Genomic DNA, 19,096 nt, shown 5'->3' on the forward strand with positions numbered 1-19,096 from the left:
AGTATTGGCCAATTCTGAGAAAAGACACAGATTTATCAGAAATACTTCCACTGAAACCAAAAATAATATTCACCAAGGCACCAAACATAGGCCAAAGGTTAGCTCCCAGTTGTCCACTTAGATCTAAATGTCAAACAAATAAAAATATCACTAAAGGTTATTACACATGTAATACATGCATAGCATGTAAATTCAGTTCTAAACAATTAACTTTCACTTCAACTCACACTTCAAAACAATATACCATTCAACAACACATTACATGCAATAGCACAAATATTATTTATCTCCTTGAGTGTCCTTGTGGTCTGCAGTATGTGGGCATGACCACTAGACCGATTAAACGTCGGTTCTACGAACATATCTATAACATTAAAAGAGGTCTGGATTCACATAGCGTATCGAGCCATTTTCTCCAAATGCACGGTAAAAACCCTAAGGGTCTAAAATGTGTAGCGATTGAGGCAGTCACAAACAACTGGCGCGGTGGGAACAGGGGAGGTGCGTTAGGCAAGAGAGAATCCTTTTGGATTTACGAATTGCAAACATTAACCCCCCTGGGACTAAACATAGAATTCGACCTGAAGCCATTCCTTCTGGAAAGATAAATCATCCATCCCCTTGATCTATACTCCATCATATAGGTTCTTTTGGCGAAATATCGTAGGCCATGTACTAGACACCACATTTAATTTAATCATTATCCCCATTATCATAGGACAATTCACTCCCTGTGATAATGTTATTTAATAATAAATATTATTATATGGCAGTATAAGCTATTCACATTAATTACTTTATCACGAAAAAATATATATATTTTATATTTTAAAAAAAATTTTTGTAAATATTATTACACTGATTAGTCACTGTATTTATATTAATATAGTCTCACACATTATTCTATATTCATTTTTTTTTTTTTTTTTTTTTTATACACATTAATTCACATTATTATACATCCACACATCACTTCCCTTCTAGCATATGTCACACTTATATACCATCACATATATTCTTATACACATTGGCACACCATACATTTTAATACTTTAACCCACCACGGGGCACATTTCACCCCCTTTTCACGTATTATAATAGCCAACCAACTTGGTTTACACAATGGCAAATTCTGCTCATTATACTTCTTGCACAATTGTGGACTGGCCACATATACCATTATTTATGTGGTCTTACAGCCTTATCCACCTCAAGTATTATCATGTTGTATAGTAATAATGCTTTATTGTATCCTATGGTTCCAAAAATTATGTATGTATTAATAATGTACTTTTGTGTAATATATTAATTAATAACAGTTGTTTATTGTATTTTTCATTTTGTCTTGTGTCTATGTTATGTTTGTGACGCTGAGAGTCCCAGCGCATCCATCTGCGCATGATCAAGTTCACAATGGTGTACTGCACCTTTAATACGGGACTACATATACCGGGACATACAGGGACTATTTTTTCATATCACATTTACCCCTGAGGAAGAAAGTCTTACTTTCGAAACGCGTAGGGTGTTATTGAGAGGTCTGGGAGGTCTCCCACACTCAGTGGTGAACGTTGTCCCCCTTGGAATTAATGACTGCTACCTGCGGGCTGCTGTGTCTTTGGCGCATATCCATCCGCATTTGAATCTGCTCCGGTTGGCGCGCTTTCAGCGGCAAGGCAGGAGGTGTCTACAGCGGTCAGCTTCCACGCCAGCATCACGTGTCCACGGCGGACAGAGGCGGAGGTCACAGAGACGGAGACTCCACGTGCGAGCCCAGGAGTTTTGCAGCAGCGGCCATCCACAAGAGGGGATACTCTTTAACAATATCCATTGCCTGATACCATCTTACGTTTGGTAAGCAGGAACCCCCACTTGAGTTGGAGTATCCTACCAGATCCTTATATATGTTTTGATGTATTTTTATGTATTTTTAATCATATACCTTATTAAATGTGTTTGTAATCTTTCACCTGTCACCTGTTGTTCTCAGCGTCTGTCTCATGTTGCATGTTTATATGTGTGTTTAACAATATTACACTATGTTTTGATTTTCTTTCCTTACATGTGTACCCACCACGTGTGGAGCATCAATACCAAAGGGAGAATATCCACGACACTGGTTGTATAAATTTATTTGATTTTTTATCATATATATGGTATATCACTAGTGCAGAGCGCCATAGATATAATTTGTTGCCATGTTAACCAATACCTGACACTTAATGTTAAGGGATAGGGCTTAAATCCCATATAAACGAGTGTAAGCCCTATGCCCAGTGTCTTCGTTACAACATCTGAATGATACCTGATTGCCTGATGAAATGCTAATCCAGATCCTGATTGCTTCATTGCCCCTTCCCTCGTAAGTGTCCATATTCTGTGTGTTATTTGTATATTCTGTGTGTTCATCTTTTTCAAGGAATAAACTTTAATTATCATATCTTAGTCGTATTCAATTCAACCCAGAGATTTGGTGCTATATTATAACCCTGCACAAGCTACCGTGACAGTCATTGCTTTATTGTTATTTGTTTGGTTGCCTTTATCTGGCTGCCTGATGGGTTTTATGAACTTCCCCCTGACGAAGCGTATGATGCGAAACGCGTGGAGGCCGTTTCACCCTCCCACTGCTACATCACCATTGGTGCCTTCATTCGGCTGTCGATCGGCTGCCCTGATAGGAGCCGGCGTCTGCGAGACTTTCCTGGTTAGGAGGTTGGAAGATTACCTGCCAGGCACTGCGTTTTGTTATGATGTTAAAGCTGCTGTGCCGATGTACCTTATACTTTATGTGAGTTTTATATATTTTGCTAGTTCGCTGTATAAATGACGTATATACTTACCCGTCCCTTCGTTGCGCTACTTCTTGTTTTCATTTTCCAAGTATTGCCCCTTTGATCGCGGGAGGATTTGGAGCAGCAGGAGGGACCCTCACTAAAGTTACCTATCGTATGCCTGGACTCAGCGCGTGTGATTCTATGTGCGCTTGTAAATAAGGCCCAGAACGTTTTACTGAAAACACATTGTGCATCTCATGTCCTTGTATGTGCACCATTAAACATTCAGGAGATATATATATATTTAGTCACAAATGCAGACATAGTATAAGGCAGAGTGAAATATTTTATTTTTCTGAGCGTCCAGAAAGACAATTCTATAGAAAACCGATATGAAAAGGAATATTAGCAGCTTTATTAAATGCAGAGCGGGATCAAAGCTTTTTGTAGGGTAAATGACATGCTAACGCCTCCCCTCTTTAGGACAATGCATGTTTAGCAGGACTGTCAGTCACCGCTGAGAAGAGCAAAGTCGCACCCAGAATGCATAGCCTGCCGAGACCGGAGACTGCGTGTCGCTGCTATCTTCCCAGCACAGGATTAAGTGGGAACAGGAGGCAGGTTAGCACCAAAAGTTAAAGGAGATAGAAGTAAATGAGACGTCGCTACAGGTTGGTGCAATAGCTCTAATCTCCCTAGCAGACCAATTTATTAGCTTTAAACTCTAGTATCCCTGCTGTACTTCCTCTGGCTGCTGTACTTCCTCTGGCTGCTGTACTTCCCTTGCCTGCTGTTCTTCCTTTGGCTGCTGTACTTGTCGCTCTTTTAACTTCTCTGATATGTTGAATATTTGTATCCAAAATCTGTTGACTTCCGGAGGAGATCTTTGTTCCTATAACATGGGAAGTACGGGGTGCAGCACTCTTCGGCGCCTTGTCCCGGCTCATTGTTTTCAGGATATGTATCAGGATTTCCATTATATTTGGTTATCCATAACTCAAAGATCCTGTAACAGAAAGGCAAAGATAACAGATCTGTCTTGCTATATGTGCCAAATAAATAAAATATATTCTACTAACCAACTTTCGACCAACCCTCTCTCCACCAGTCTGTTCTCCACTAACCTATCCACCACTATCCCACTCTCCATCTCCCTACTCTCCACCAACCCACCCTCCAATGACCCTCTCTCCACCAGCCTGTTCACCACAAACCTATCCACCACTATCGCATGTTCCATCTCCCTGCTCTCCACCAATTTACCCTCCAATAACCCGCTCTCTACCGTTCTGTTTTCTACCAACTCGCTCTCCACTTACCGTCTCTACCAACCTGCTCTCCAACCAACACTCTATACTTTAACCAGACACATGTCCTCTCTTTCTCTACTCTTTTACCTAATGTCAACTCTATAAATTTCAAATAACCGGCTGTTCACTCGAACTGTCTCTATTCTCATCTAAACCTCTGTTTGCAATCTACTATCTTCCTGCCTTTCATCCTCACTTGCTCCTAATCTTGACCTTCACTCATACAGCTACACAAACATAGAATTTGACAGCAGAAAAGAACCACGTGACCCACCTAATTTGCAATTTCCCTGCCTGGTATAAAACCTCAGACCTCCGTCCCTTGTCTTCCTTTCATACTTTGAATAACCTTATGTCTATCCCAATACGTTTATCATTCCCTGACTGAATTTGCCCCGACCTCCTCTGTTAGAAGTTTATTCCACATATCCACCACCCCTTTTTTACCTCCTCGCATTTCCCCTAACTCTGTCACCCTCCCGCTTCAGCGCAGTGACCACTTGTTCTGGCACTTCTCTTTATGAAACTTGCTTTCCTCCTGCACTTTGTTAAAACCTTTTCTCTTCTCCTCATCTCTCCTCCTCTCTAATATTTACCCTGTTCCTGCCCTCATGGCATCAACTGTACCTCCCACAGGCAAATCTGGCAGAGGAACATTTCTACACATCCAGCTACAGCCGGGGAAAGTATCTACAAAGGGTTTAAACAGCAGAGTTGATTTGTGCAGAAACTTACTTGTCAATGTAACAATGGTGCAGGACAAACATTGGGTCATTGCTGGATATTGGGACTTGGCTCATGGTCCCTCCCATGTACACGTGGACTTGATTATGCATGGTTGTGGCTGGTGTCATCCCATTTGATGGCCTAATGAACCCTGAGCAAAGAGAGAACACAGAACCATCAAGAGCCAGTTTGTATCATGTCCCTCTTACTGATCCCATCCCCGTCACTGGATCCCAGCTCTCCCTATTTCTGTCAGTAGGTTTATTAAGGATGGTAATATAGGGACAGGAATACAACGGATAAACTGATTGTTCAATATACAGGTGGTAGAAACATTAGATGGAAGTAAGAATCCATGACACATTCAGACATTTTTACTATTGATTGAAATTGGTGAGTTTCCACAAATTCCAAAATGTTCAAGGGAAAATATCTGCATAATTTACATAAACATTGTTTAATCCTAACACATAAAAAGATTCAAATGGGTATTTCACCTTCAAGGACATTACGGAAGCTTCGTGTTGCTCTGCTGTTATATGGGGGTCTGTCAAAGACGCTCCACTTGAGTGTGTCCTCCACATCTTTGAATGAGGGCAGTCTGTTAATTGCACGGTCATTACCAGGTCTCCTGCGCAGCTTTACCATCTCATTTTCATGCTCAGCCACTGGACAGTAAGCATTATCGTAGTGAAACCCGCTGCAGATGCACTGAGGAATAGGAGAAGACAAGAAGACACAGAAATGGTAATTCTCCTGTTGTCTATTTGCTATAACCCTGAATACTGCAGACCATGGCCCTTCCATGTTAATGCCGTCACAGGGCCAGCATAGGAAGAAGTCACAGGGCCAGCTTAGGAAGAAATCACAGGGCCAGCACAGGAAGAAGTCACAGGGCCATCTTAGGAAGAAGTCACAGGGACAGCACAGGAAGAAGTCACAGGGCCAGCATAGGAAGAAGTCACAGGACCAGCGTAGGAAGTAGTCACATGGCCAGCATAGGAAGAAGTCACAGGGCAAGCACAGGAAGAAGTCACAGGGCCAGCATAGGAAGAAGTCACAGGGCCAGCACAGGAAGAAGTCACAGGGCCAGCACAGGAAGAAGTCACAGGGCCAGAATAGGAAGAAGTCACAGGGCTAGCGTAGGAAGAAGTCACAGGGCCAGCATAGGAAGAAGCCACAGGGCCAGCAAAGGAAGCAGTCACAGGGTCAGCATAGGAAGAAGTCACAGGGCAAGCATAGGAAGAAGTCACAGGGCCATCATAGGAAGAGGTCACAGGGCAAGCATAGGAAGAAGTCACAGGGCAAGCATAGGAAGAAGTCATAGGGCAAGCATAAGAAGAAGTCACAGGGCCATCATAGGAAGAAGCCACAGGGCCAGCATAGGAAGCAGTCACAGGGTCAGCATAGGAAGAAGTCACAGGGCAAGCATAGGAAGAAGTCACAGGGCCATCATAGGAAGAGGTCACAGGGCCAGCATAGGAAGAAGTTACAGGGCCAGCATAGGAAGAAGTCATATGGCCAGCATAGGAAGAAGTCACAGGGCCAGCATAGGAAGAAGTCACAGGGCCAGCATAGGAAGAAGTCACAGGGCCAGCATAGGAAGAAGTCACAGGGCCAGCGTAGGAAGAAGTCACAGGGCCAGCATAGGAAGAAGTCACAGGGCCAGCATAGGAAGAAGTCACAGGGCCAGCACAGGAAGCAGTCACAGGGCCAGCATAGGAAGAAGTCACAGGGCCAGCACAGGAAGAAGTCACAGGGCCAGCACAGGAAGAAGTCACAGGGCCAGAATAGGAAGAAGTCACAGGGCTAGCGTAGGAAGAAGTCACAGGGCCAGCATAGGAAGAAGCCACAGGGCCAGCATAGGAAGCAGTCACAGGGTCAGCATAGGAAGAAGTCACCGGGCCAGCATGGGAAGAAGTCACAGGGTCAGCATAGGAAGTAGTCACAGGGCCAGCATAGGAAGAAGTTACAGGGCCAGCATAGGAAGAAGTCACAGGGCCAGCATGGGAAGAATTTACAGGGCCAGCATAGGAAGAAGTCACAGGGCTAGCATAGGAAGAAGTTACAGGGCCAGCATAAGAAGAAGACACAGTGCCAGCGTAGGAAGTAGTCACAGGGCCAGCATAGGAAGAAGTCACAGGGCCAGCATAGGAAGAAGTCACAGGGCTAGCATAGGAAGAAGTCACAGGGCCTGCATAGGAAGAAGTCACAGGGCCAGCATAGTAAGAAGTCACAGGGCCAGCACAGGAAGAAGTCACAGGGCCAGCATAGGAAGAAGTCACAGGGCCAGCATAGGAAGAAGTCACAGGGCCAGCATAGGAAGAAGTCACAGGGCCAGCATAGAAAGAAGTCACAGGGCCAGCATAGGAAGAAGTCACACGGCCAGCATAGGAAGAAGTCACAGGGCCAGTATAGGAAGAAGTCACAGGGTCAGCATAGGAATAAGTCACAGGGTCAGCATAGGAAGAAGTCACAGGGGCAGCATAGGAAGTAGTCACAGGGCCAGCATAGGAAGAAGTCACAGGGCCATCATAGGAAGAAGTCACAGGGCCAGCATAGGAAGAAGTCACAGGGTCAGCATAGAAAGAAGTCACAGGAACATGCCAGGCATTGATTGGCAGTAAATGTAATTACATCTTTATAGAGAGAGAACCAGCCCTTCCTCAGGATTTGGGAGATAAAGACACTGTCAGACTGTAATCTCAGTTTTCTTCCAATGAAGATATAATGTTGCTGCTAATCTGCCTGCCTGGTACAGTAAGTCCCTGACATTGAACCCTGCTGTTAATGCAGATATTGTGTCTGACAATCTCAATCTTGTCTCAGTGAAGCAGTTTCACACAAGAACTTTCCCCCTCTGTTTCCTCCTCGCTACGAATGTAATCTTAAGGAGACAGCGAGCCCCTCTTTGTACAGCGCCCTACATTTATTAAGGGAAAAGAGAGATAAGGGTGCAGGATCATCTGGCACCTGACCTATGAGGTTGAAGGTGATGTAACTGGCTGAGTGCACCTGAACCGCAGGGTACAAATTAGGTAGTTTGTCAAAATGAGACCAACTAAGATGTTCCCGGACTCTCCATCCATACCGTATAACTATAGAATTACATAGGTAGATGACTCATGTTTGGTGTTCATGGACACATAGGTAAAACGTTGGTTTAATATCTCTGCTTTCACCTTATCACTAATAATATTCTGGCCGATTGATCCCTGAAAGGGGCCTCTGTTCTAATCCTTTCAGTATTCATGTACTTGGGATTGATTTCACTTTAAATGGCAAATTCTTTATTTCTAATGTTTGCCGGTCTGATGGCCCTTTTGCCATTTCTGTTTGAAGTTGGGAGTTAGAAATAAAACATCACTCACCCTCCAGGAAGCAAAGTAGGAAGATGGATCAAGTGTCCCCTGCCCATCGTTTTTTCCCATGAAGTCGTTAGTACAGATTGAGCAGTTCTTCTCTCCGCGCCAATCATAATATGGAAGAGCAAAGTCTTCATCACCGGTCAAAAGCTGGATTTGTCTCTCTAAAAAGACTAAACCAAGACGGTGCCAGCCAGGAAAAGCAGGGCCTTGATGGGCATAGGTATGTGAGTCATCAAAGGAGCTTCTCATCATGATTGCATGCGTAGAGTAGTAATGAATCCAGGCGAAGATATTATAGATTGTAGCATCCACAAAGCGATACGTGTCTCGGTGATGTCTGTCTCGAGTGGTCAGGACAACAAAGTCTTTGCTCTTTGTGGTCTTTGCTATTGCCAAATAACGAAATACTTTTTTCCTCTCCAGTAACGATAGTTCCCGGATCTCTCTCCGAACCACAGTCTTTTTCCGATCACATTTCTCTCCATGGAAGCCGTATTTGCAGTCACCGCAGTTAAAACCGCCGTAGTTTCTGAAGCATTCACATGTTTTGTTAAAATAGTCTCGGGGCCAGTCCAGGCGGTCATCATCATACTGGGGAACGCTTTCTGCAAAGCCAAATGCTTCCCTTAATGGAACAATGACAAATACCACCCAGTCCCGACATATACCCCTCCCTGAGCGGGAACCACAGGGGCTTCCATCCTTCCCGGCCGGGCAGCAGCTCTTGTCCCTTAAAGCTTCATCTGTGGTGCAGACTCTGGGGAACTGGCTGTGCACTGCGCTGAGGCAGAGGGTGAGGAAGGTACAGAGGAGAAGCATGGCTTCCTACAGCTACTAGCGATCCTATCTGTGGAGAGAGATAGATTAGTGTAGGTTCATGGCCAGTGCAACCACTCGCATACCTAGGTGGTTGCATAGGATGTCCCATTTTGGGGGAGGGGAGTGTGGGAGGCCAGGAGCAGAGCAGGCTGCTTTCCCAAGCTGCTGTCACACTCCACTGCAGAGTACCTATAACCTGCTCACCCTGCTGCACATCACTATTCAGGATAAGGGGGGGGGGGTTAAAAATGTGGGGTGTGGGGGCTGAAAAATGGGGATTGGGGGGTGAAAGAGAGGTAGGTAAGTGAGACGGGAGGGGTCAGAGAGAAAGAGGGGAGGGGTGAGAGAGGGAGGGGGGGGAGTGTGAGAGAGAGGGAAGGGAGTGAGAGAGATGAGAAGAGTGTGAAATAAAGGGGAGTGGGTGAGAGGGGAGTGAGAGAGGGCTAGGGTGAGAGAGAAGGTTTGGGGGTGATAGAGAGGGTGTGGGGAGAGAGGGGAGGGGCTGTGAGAGAGGAGGAGAAGAGGTGGGGAGAGATAGGGAAAAGGGGAGAGAAGGGTGGGGGTGGGAGAGAGAGGGATGAGGGGTGAGAGAGATGGGGTTGAGAGAGAGGGGGAGTGAGAGAGGGGTAAGGGGAAGGGAGAGGTGTGTGGGGTGAGAAAAAGGGGCGGGGGAGAGAGAGAGGTGTTGGGGAGAGAGAGAGGGTTGAGAGGCAAAATAAAGAGGAGTGGGAAGGAGTGCGAGAGGGGTGAGGATTGGAGCATGTGGGGAGAGGTTGGTAAGGAGGCAGGGCCGGTGCAAGCACTTGGCAGCCTAAGGTGGCACATTTTGTGGGGGGGCAGAGGATGAGGCGAGTAATGGCGGTGGTGTGACTCGCAGGAGCAGAACAGTCGCAGAGCGGAGGAGGAAATGTGCACTGCAGAGGAGGAAGGCGGTGGAATCTGTGGCATAGGACACCCCACCACTCCGACCTCGGAGACCTGGAAGAAAGTGAGAACTTCCAGTGCTAGGGAGGACCTCTTCAGCCAGGTTAGGAATTTTAACTAGAGGGAGGGGTGAGAGAGGATGAAGGGGGTGACAGAGGATGAAGAGAGTATTAACGGGCATGAGAGTATGAAAAGGGGTGAGGGAATGAGAATGATGGGGTTGATAGAGAGAGGATTGTATCAGGCTGGAGCAAGTCTAGCCAACATAGACATTTTGGGGGAAAAGACGGGGGTGGGGGTGGCGGACGCACGGCTGAAGGTTAGCCTAGGGTGACAAATACTTTTGCACCGGCCTTGAGTTGGTTATAAAGATGACCGTGAGACCTCTCCTGCCCCAGGAGACAGAGGACATGTCTGAAGCCAGTGGCATATTGTCCTTTGTTAGGAGCACTCATGGTACCATTGTATATGTGCCCACGTGTGCATGACAAACAAAATCAAGGAGGATCAGTATCTAGCATAAATCACAAACGTGTAGGCACTCACACGGTCTTGTAATTTATAAAAATATTAATGTTTAACAAATATGTATACTTTTTTTGTAGATGGATTGATATTTTTATACATTACGAGACACTCTGAGTGGTTAGACTTTTGTGAAGTCAGCGTCAGAGAATAGGGCAATCATGGGAGGAAGGAAGGGCCAGCAGTGTGGAGTTTACCTTACCCTAACTTTCATGGAACCTCTCTGCATGTTTAGCCCTCTGACGCTATCCAGCTATACCCCATGCACTAAAACATACCCCAACAAATCATCCTCACACATTCTCTTTCTTTCCATGCTTCTCCTCCTTGCTTCTGGGGACATCTCTCCCAATCCTGGACCCTGCCTTATTTCTACATGCTCTCGTCCTTGCAGCAAATGGAGCAGCAGTAGATGTGTAATTAGTGTTTGTATATATTTAGCACTGGGTTGTCTGCACATTATATTGCACTATTTATCAAAATTGCGCCATGAACACCATTATATTTAGTTCAGTAGTTAATGTGGTTTAGGGAGGAAACCACAGGTGTTTAGGCCACATTTGATTTACATATTTAGATGTTTCATCAATCTATCTGTTGTGCTTTTTGTTTGTTTCTCTTGTTTCTCACTGTATGACCTTTCCTCTGTTTCTCGACTGCTAAAACTCTGACACAATCACCCATCTCGATAACTGTAACCTCCTGCTGTCCGGCCTTCCTGCCTCTCACCTGTCTCCCCTACAATCTATCCTAAACGCTGATGCCAGAATCACTCTACTCTTTCCTAAATCTTTGTCAGCGTCTCCCCTCTTGAAATCCCTCTCCTGGCTTCCGATCAAATCCTGCATCTCACACTCCATTCTTCTTCTCACTTTTAAAGCTTTAAACTCTTCTGCCCCTCCTTACATCTCAGCCCTAAATTCTCGCCGCTATGCACCATCCCAACTCTTGCATTCTGCTAAAGGATGCTCTCTCCCGCCTTAAACCTTTCTCACTGACTGCACCGCACCTCTGGAATGCCCTTCCCGTCAATACCAAACTAGCACCTTTCTATCCACCTTTAAGACCCATCTAAAAAACATCTCCTCAATAAAGCATATGAGTAGTTCTTTGCCTGACACTATACATTTGTATGTATTGAAGCTTTGTATGTAGAGGTGTGCTATGTATGTAGCAATGCTGTGTATGTAGAGGCGCTGTGTGTATGTAGAGGCGCTGTGTGTATGTAGAGGCACTGTGTGTATGTAGATACGCACTGTGTATATAGAGGCGCACTGTGAATATAGAGGTGCATCGTGTATGTAGGGGTGTTCTGTGTACATTATGTAGAGGTGCTGTGTATGTAGAGGCGCTGTGTGTATGTAGAGGCGTTGTGTGTATGTAGAGGTGCTGTGTGTATGTAGAGGTGCTGTGTATGTAGAGGTGCTGTTTGTATGTAGAGGCGCGCTGTGTATATGGAGGCGCTGTGTATGTAGAGGTGCTGTGTGTATGTAGAGGTGCTGTGTATGTAGAGGCGCACTGTTTATATAGAGGCGCATCATGTATGTAGGGGTGCTGTGTGTACAGTATGTAGAGGTGCTGTGTATGTAGAGGTGCTGTGTGTATGTAGAGGCGCGCTGTGTATATAGAGGTGCTGTGTATGTAGAGGTGCTGTGTGTATGTAGAGGTGCTGTGTATGTAGAGGCGCTGTGTATGTAGAGGTGCTGTGTGTGTAGAGGTGCTGTGTGTATGTTGAGGCGCTGTGTGTATGTAGAGATGCTGTGTATGTAGAGGTGCTAAGTGTATGTAGAGGCGCTGTGTATGTATAGGTGCTGTGTGTACTGCTGCGGCAGCCTTTATTCTTACTAATCACCGGCTTGTACCTGGCATGTTCCTGGAATGCCACACTGTTCACCCGGAGCATGCCGGGCTCCTTTTGCCTTCCCAGCCAGGCGCATGCCCGGCTGACGCGCGGTTGATGTGTTAATTGATAATGGTTCAGGATTTACTAGGCTGCAATGCTTCGCGTGTCCGCCAGATGGCATAAATTCATGAATTGTAATGCAGTATATATATGTATATGTATATATATACTGTATAACAACAACCCCTATAACCGCTAACATACACATACAGTACTGTATATGCACATCAATGATACTGTAGGCCGGCGGGGGCGAGATGTGTTTGCAGCAGAGAGAGAACCGCTGCTCTCTCTGCGCAAACATCGGCACATTAAAAATTATTTAAAATACATTTTTATTCATAGTGTAGATGTGCAGGGGGTCTCCAGAGCTGAACCGCGTTGTTTTCAGGTCCGGAGACCCCCTGCTCCCCGAGATACAGCCCCCTTTATGAGGTGCCGGTATCCCTCTGCGTTTAAAGGTCCCGATCACGTGACCGCAACATGTAAACAAAGCAGAGTGATACCGGCACCCCCTAAAGGGGCCTGTATCTCAGGGAGCAGGGGGTCCCCGGACTTAAAACAAAAACGTTTCTGCTCCGGGGACCCTCTGCACATGTACAGTTTAAATAAAACACATATATAAATAAACACTCGTTCCTTACTTTAGCGGCTATGTGCTATGGTAACGAATCAGCATTTCTGTATTTTAATAATATTGTACAGTGAACAGGGGGTTCCCTGAGCCAGAAATTAATGCTCAGGGGACCCCCTGCTCCTGCACAATATTATTAAAATCCAGAAATGCTGCTTCATTACCATAGCTGATAGCCGCTAAGGCAATGAAGGGGTTAACCCACCGTGCCCGCTTTATTGTGGGTAGCGGGGGTGGGTGAAGGGGGTATTTGGCCCTTGGTGTGAGTTTAGGACTTGCGGGGGGGTTGCGGGTGCACTTAACCCCTTCACGGCCGTAGCAGTTAATACCGCTACGGTCATGAAGGGGTTATCCCTCCCGCTACCCTCCGCAAGACCTAAACAACCATCGTTGGGGCTAATACCCCCTTCACCCACTCTCGCTACCCACAATAAAAAAAATCACACACAGCAGCAGCACAATTAATAAATAAATAAATCTAAATAAATAAATAAATGAATATAAATAAATACATTTAAAATACATTTTTATTCATAGTGTACATGTGCAGGGGGTCTCCGGAGCTGAACCGCGTTGGTTTCAGGTCCGGGGACCCCCTGCTCCCCGAGATACAGGCCCCTTTATGCTTAAATCACGGGCGCGATATAACGCTACTGCTGCGGCCGAGTTTATTCGAGCATTTGCCCGTTCTCGGCCGCAGCAGTTACCTGGCGCGCGCTGGAGGGTGCCGGGCGTGCGCCGAAGCAGCGGAGGAGAGGCCCGCCGATCGCGGCTTCCCCCTCTCCTCTCCGGGTCCGCCGGGTCCCCCGGAACCCCCTGCCGCCGTCCCCCACATCGCGGGACACCAGGGCTCCCTCGGGGAGCCCTGGACGCGCGTGCAGGGGGCGCAGGCACCCGATGACACGTGACCGCGCATCGGTGACGCGCGGCACGCCGAGGGGCTGCCACTTGCAAGCCGGGAAATTTCCCGGCTTGCGGAACTGGCCACACTTCAATAAAGTGTGTCGCCAGTGAATATACCCCGGGAGAAAACGACACAAATCCGCAGATAACCGGGATACTTCGAAATTCGCGGAGCTAGCCAAGTAAGAATAAAGTTGGTCGGTAGTGTATGTAGAGGTGCTGTGTGTATGTAGAGGCGCTGTGTGTATGTAGAGGTGCTTTGTGTATGTAGAGGCGCTGTGTGTATGTAGAGGTGCTGTGTGTATGTAGAGGTGCTGTGTGTATGTAGAGGTGCTGTGTATGTAGAGGTGCTGTGTATGTAGAGGCACTGTGTGTATGTAGAGGTGCTGTGTGTGTATGTAGAGGCGCTGTGTATGTAGAGGCGCTGTGTGTATGTAGAGGCGCTGTGTGTATGTAGAGGTGCTGTGTGTGTAGAGGTGCTATGTGTATGTAGAGGCGCTGTGTGTATGTAGAGGTGCTGTGTATTTAGAGGTGCTAAGTGTATGTAGAGGCGCTGTGTATGTATAGGTGCTGTGTGTACTGCTGCGGCAGCCTTTATTCTTACTAATCACCGGCTTGTACCTGGCATGTTCCTGGAATGCCACACTGTTCACCCGGAGCATGCCGGGCTCCTTTTGCCTTCCCAGCCAGGCGCATGCCCGGCTGACGCGCGGTTGATGTGTTAATTGATAATGGTTCAGGATTTACTAGGCTGCAATGCTTCGCGTGTCCGCCAGATGGCATAAATTCATGAATTGTAATGCAGTATATATATGTATATGTATATATATACTGTATAACAACAACCCCTATAACCGCTAACATACACATACAGTACTGTATATGCACATCAATGATACTGTAGGCCGGCGGGGGCGAGATGTGTTTGCAGCAGAGAGAGAACCGCTGCTCTCTCTGCGCAAACATCGGCACATTAAAAATTATTTAAAATACATTTTTATTCATAGTGTAGATGTGCAGGGGGTCTCCGGAGCTGAACCGCGTTGTTTTCAGGTCCGGAGACCCCCTGCTCCCCGAGATACAGCCCCCTTTATGAGGTGCCGGTATCCCTCTGCGTTTAAAGGTCCCGATCACGTGACCGCAACATGTAAACAAAGCAGAGTGATACCGGCACCCCCTAAAGGGGCCTGTATCTCAGGGAGCAGGGGGTCCCCGGACTTAAAACAAAAACGTTTCTGCTCCGGGGACCCTCTGCACATGTACAGTTTAAATAAAACACATATATAAATAAACACTCGTTCCTTACTTTAGCGGCTATGTGCTATGGTAACGAATCAGCATTTCTGTATTTTAATAATATTGTACAGTGAACAGGGGGTTCCCTGAGCCAGAAATTAATGCTCAGGGGACCCCCTGCTCCTGCACAATATTATTAAAATCCAGAAATGCTGCTTCATTACCATAGCTGATAGCCGCTAAGGCAATGAAGGGGTTAACCCACCGTGCCCGCTTTATTGTGGGTAGCGGGGGTGGGTGAAGGGGGTATTTGGCCCTTGGTGTGAGTTTAGGACTTGCGGGGGGGTTGCGGGTGCACTTAACCCCTTCACGGCCGTAGCAGTTAATACCGCTACGGTCATGAAGGGGTTATCCCTCCCGCTACCCTCCGCAAGACCTAAACAACCATCGTTGGGGCTAATACCCCCTTCACCCACTCTCGCTACCCACAATAAAAAAAATCACACACAGCAGCAGCACAATTAATAAATAAATAAATCTAAATAAATAAATAAATGAATATAAATAAATACATTTAAAATACATTTTTATTCATAGTGTACATGTGCAGGGGGTCTCCGGAGCTGAACCGCGTTGGTTTCAGGTCCGGGGACCCCCTGCTCCCCGAGATACAGGCCCCTTTATGCTTAAATCACGGGCGCGATATAACGCTACTGCTGCGGCCGAGTTTATTCGAGCATTTGCCCGTTCTCGGCCGCAGCAGTTACCTGGCGCGCGCCGGAGGGTGCCGGGCGCGCGCCGAAGCAGCGGAGGAGAGGCCCGCCGATCGCGGCTTCCCCCTCTCCTCTCCGGGTCCGCCGGGTCCCCCGGAACCCCCTGCCGCCGTCCTCCACATCGCGGGACACCAGGGCTCCCTCGGGGAGCCCTGGACGCGCGTGCAGGGGGCGCAGGCACCCGATGACACGTGACCGCGCATCGGTGACGCGCGGCACGCCGAGGGGATGCCACTTGCAAGCCGGGAAATCTCCCGGCTTGCGGAACTGGCCACACTTCAATAAAGTGTGTCGCCAGTGAATATACCCCGGGAGAAAACGACACAAATCCGCAGATAACCGGGATACTCCGAAATTCGCGGAGCTAGCCAAGTAAGAATAAAGTTGGTCGGTAGTGTATGTAGAGGTGCTGTGTGTATGTAGAGGCGCTGTGTGTATGTAGAGGTGCTTTGTGTATGTAGAGGCGCTGTGTGTATGTAGAGGTGCTGTGTGTATGTAGAGGTGCTGTGTGTATGTAGAGGTGCTGTGTATGTAGAGGTGCAGTGTATGTAGAGGCACTGTGTGTATGTAGAGGTGCTGTGTGTGTATGTAGAGGCGCTGTGTATGTAGAGGCGCTGTGTGTATGTAGAGGCGCTGTGTGTATGTAGAGGTGCTGTGTGTGTAGAGGTGCTATGTGTATGTAGAGGCGCTGTGTGTATGTAGAGGTGCTGTGTATTTAGAGGTGCTGTGTATGTAAAGGTGCTGTGTGTGTAGAGGTGCTGTGTGTATGTAGAGGTGCTGAGTATGTAGATGTGCTGTGTGTGTAAAGGTGCTGTGTGTGTAAAGGTGCTATGTGTATGTAGAGTTGCTGTGTGCGTGTAGGTGCTGTGTGTATGTAGAGGTGCTGTGTGTGTAGAGGTGCTATGTGTATGTAGAGGCGCTGTGTGTATGTAGAGGTGCTGTGTATGTAGAGGTGCTGTGTATGTAGAGGTGCTGTGTGTGTAGAGTTGCTGTGTGTATGTAGAGGTGTTGAGTATGTAGATGTGCTGTGTGTGTAAAGGTGCTGTGTGTGTAAAGGTGCTATGTGTATGTAGAGTTGCTGTGTACGTGTAGGTGCTGTGAGTATGTAGAGATTCTGTGTATGTAACGGTGCTCTCTTACCTATTAGTTTCAGGTGCCTGTCTCCTCTCTGCTGCTGTCTCAGGACTGGCTGCTCTTTGCACTGTGGTCCTCACATTTATAGGCTCTCCGGGGAGTGGTGAAAGGCGTGTATCACCCTCAGGAGGAACATATAGGCCTGGACACATTTAGAGGCTGATTCCTTTGAAATAGCCCACACTTTGGTGGAATGATTGATGGTGCTGTATTAAAGGTGTTATAATTAACTACTAACTACTTACTGTTACACAAGATGAAGCAATTAAGCTTCCACAGAATTCATTAATATGCAAGACATCAATGCCAATAAAATACAAATAAATCTCCACTGTGTTACCACACACTGGCCCAGAGCCACAGAAGTTGCTAAGCTTTAGTCCTATTCTCAGTGAATGGGAGGAAAGGCGTTCTAAAGTTTAGCACCCTATTTGTGCTTGTAGTAGATGTCCACTGAGGGTATCATCCCTCTCGGCATCGGAGGAAAGGGGGGGGGATACGGGAGACCAGGAACCGGAGGGGACACCTGCCTACATGTTTATGTTGCCTGTATTTCAACAAATAAAATTGCTGTATGTTAGTCAGCCCCTGCATGCGGTTAGGCTTGATTGTTATTTTCTGCCCTAATTTTGTTTGCTGATATGAAGCTGTTTTCTTTTTAAAGCTGCTCTTATTTCTCCTAAAAATGTTTCTACATCCCACAAAGGGGAAAGGACTCAAAGCAGCAGAGAAAGTGATACTCAGCTGTCCATAATTGTGTATGAGTCAGTCCAAGGGAGAGTAATTCCAACATACTGTAGATTGCAGTCTCTCATAAAGTCCACAGGAGTTGCATCATGAAGCAAAGGTCACGCTGTAGAAATTATGTAAACTGCCATCAGTGAACACTCAATGCGTTTCAGCCAAGGGGGCCTTCTTCCCGGAGTGAAGAGTGAGTCCTTTCCCCTTTGTGGGATGTAGGCAAACGCTGGTTTGATTGAGCATCCAGTACGGGCTTTATTTTTCATCCTATATACAGTAGACATGTGTTTTGCCTTTTTGCAAGAATCCACAGGAACGTTTTGCACTCATGTTTTTTGATATTATTATTATTTTTGGTTATTGCTCCAAAGGGTTTGAGTATTTTTCATCTTATTTTCCCCTGTGTCTCCCCCTTGGTTTAAGATATATTATTGTTTCTTATGTTCACTATTGTGTATATAAGTTTATTCATTGTATATACTTAATTATTTTTTCTTTTGGGTTTAGTTATATTATTTGTAGCTAGGATCCTTAGGGGGTGTTATAATCCTTTAGCTCATTTGTATCACCTCATATTTTTGAGAGGTATATTATTACATTTTTGATACATTTAAGCTCTAGGTTTTACTTTCAGCGATATTATATGTATTATTTTTCTAGTCACAGCTTTTTTATTTTTGTTTTGCTGCCTAGAGTGTGTTTATGTTTTTAATGTTAGTGTGTCTTATTGCTCGCTATTAAAATCATTTCCTTTTTCTATTTTGACTTAGAATCCAAGTCTTTTTTCTTTATATTAGATTAGTTATTTTGTGGTATATTTAGAGTGCTATTTTGGGGATTGTCTCAGTCTTTTTGTGTGTTATATTTATTTCTTTATCCCCCAGCACCACCAGTGTTTCCCTAGCTATTTGGTTACAGGCTATCCTATTTAGAAATTGTATTTTCTCAGGATTCTCTGTATTCATTTTTGGGTCTGGCTTAACCTCTTATTTATATAATGTGAGCAACTGCCTTTTTGTGTGTGTCATATATATATATATATATATATATATATATATATATATATATATATATATATATATATAATCAAAAAATAAATAGATGATACCGTTCTGTGGCTAACGAAATGCTTTTATTTGTGCGAGCTTTCGAGATACACTGATCTCTTCTTCCGGCGATGTTACACGCCCGGTTGTAACATCGCCGGAAGAAGAGATCAGTGTATCTCGAAAGCTCGCACAAATAAAAGCATTTCGTTAGCCACAGAACGGTATCATCTATTTATTTTTTGATTATTGAAGCTCGGCTAACACGGTACTGATA

General features: G+C 45.9%; 1 protein-coding gene across 1 annotated transcript; it reads right to left on the reverse strand.

Moving 5' to 3' along the window:
- Nucleotides 1–3,105: 3,105 nt before the first annotated feature.
- LOC142488071 (tyrosinase-like) lies at nt 3,106–17,128 on the reverse strand. Its single transcript, XM_075588446.1, has 5 exons — nt 17,039–17,128; nt 8,185–9,028; nt 5,311–5,524; nt 4,823–4,964; nt 3,106–3,783 (listed from the first exon to the last, which is right to left on the reverse strand). Exons 2-5 carry the CDS (start codon nt 8,998–9,000, stop codon nt 3,603–3,605), a joined length of 1,353 nt encoding a protein of 450 aa, XP_075444561.1. The 5' UTR covers nt 9,001–9,028; nt 17,039–17,128; the 3' UTR covers nt 3,106–3,602.
- Between the last annotated feature and the right edge of the window lie 1,968 nt (nt 17,129–19,096).

Source organism: Ascaphus truei, chromosome 2 (genome assembly GCF_040206685.1).
Source record: "Ascaphus truei isolate aAscTru1 chromosome 2, aAscTru1.hap1, whole genome shotgun sequence".
Lineage (NCBI taxonomy): Eukaryota > Metazoa > Chordata > Amphibia > Anura > Ascaphidae > Ascaphus > Ascaphus truei.

Bases quoted from the DNA above. Each gene is read 5' to 3' on its own strand.
- LOC142488071 (XM_075588446.1), bottom strand. From the start codon at position 9,000: ATGCTTCTCCTCTGTACCTTCCTCACCCTCTGCCTCAGCGCAGTGCAC. The intron at 4,965-5,310 runs GTGAAATACCCA...CTCTTTGCTCAG, and splicing joins CTTCCGTAATGTCCTTGAAG to GGTTCATTAGGCCATCAAAT. The intron at 3,784-4,822 runs GTAAGTTTCTGC...TTTCTGTTACAG, and splicing joins CACCATTGTTACATTGACAA to GATCTTTGAGTTATGGATAA.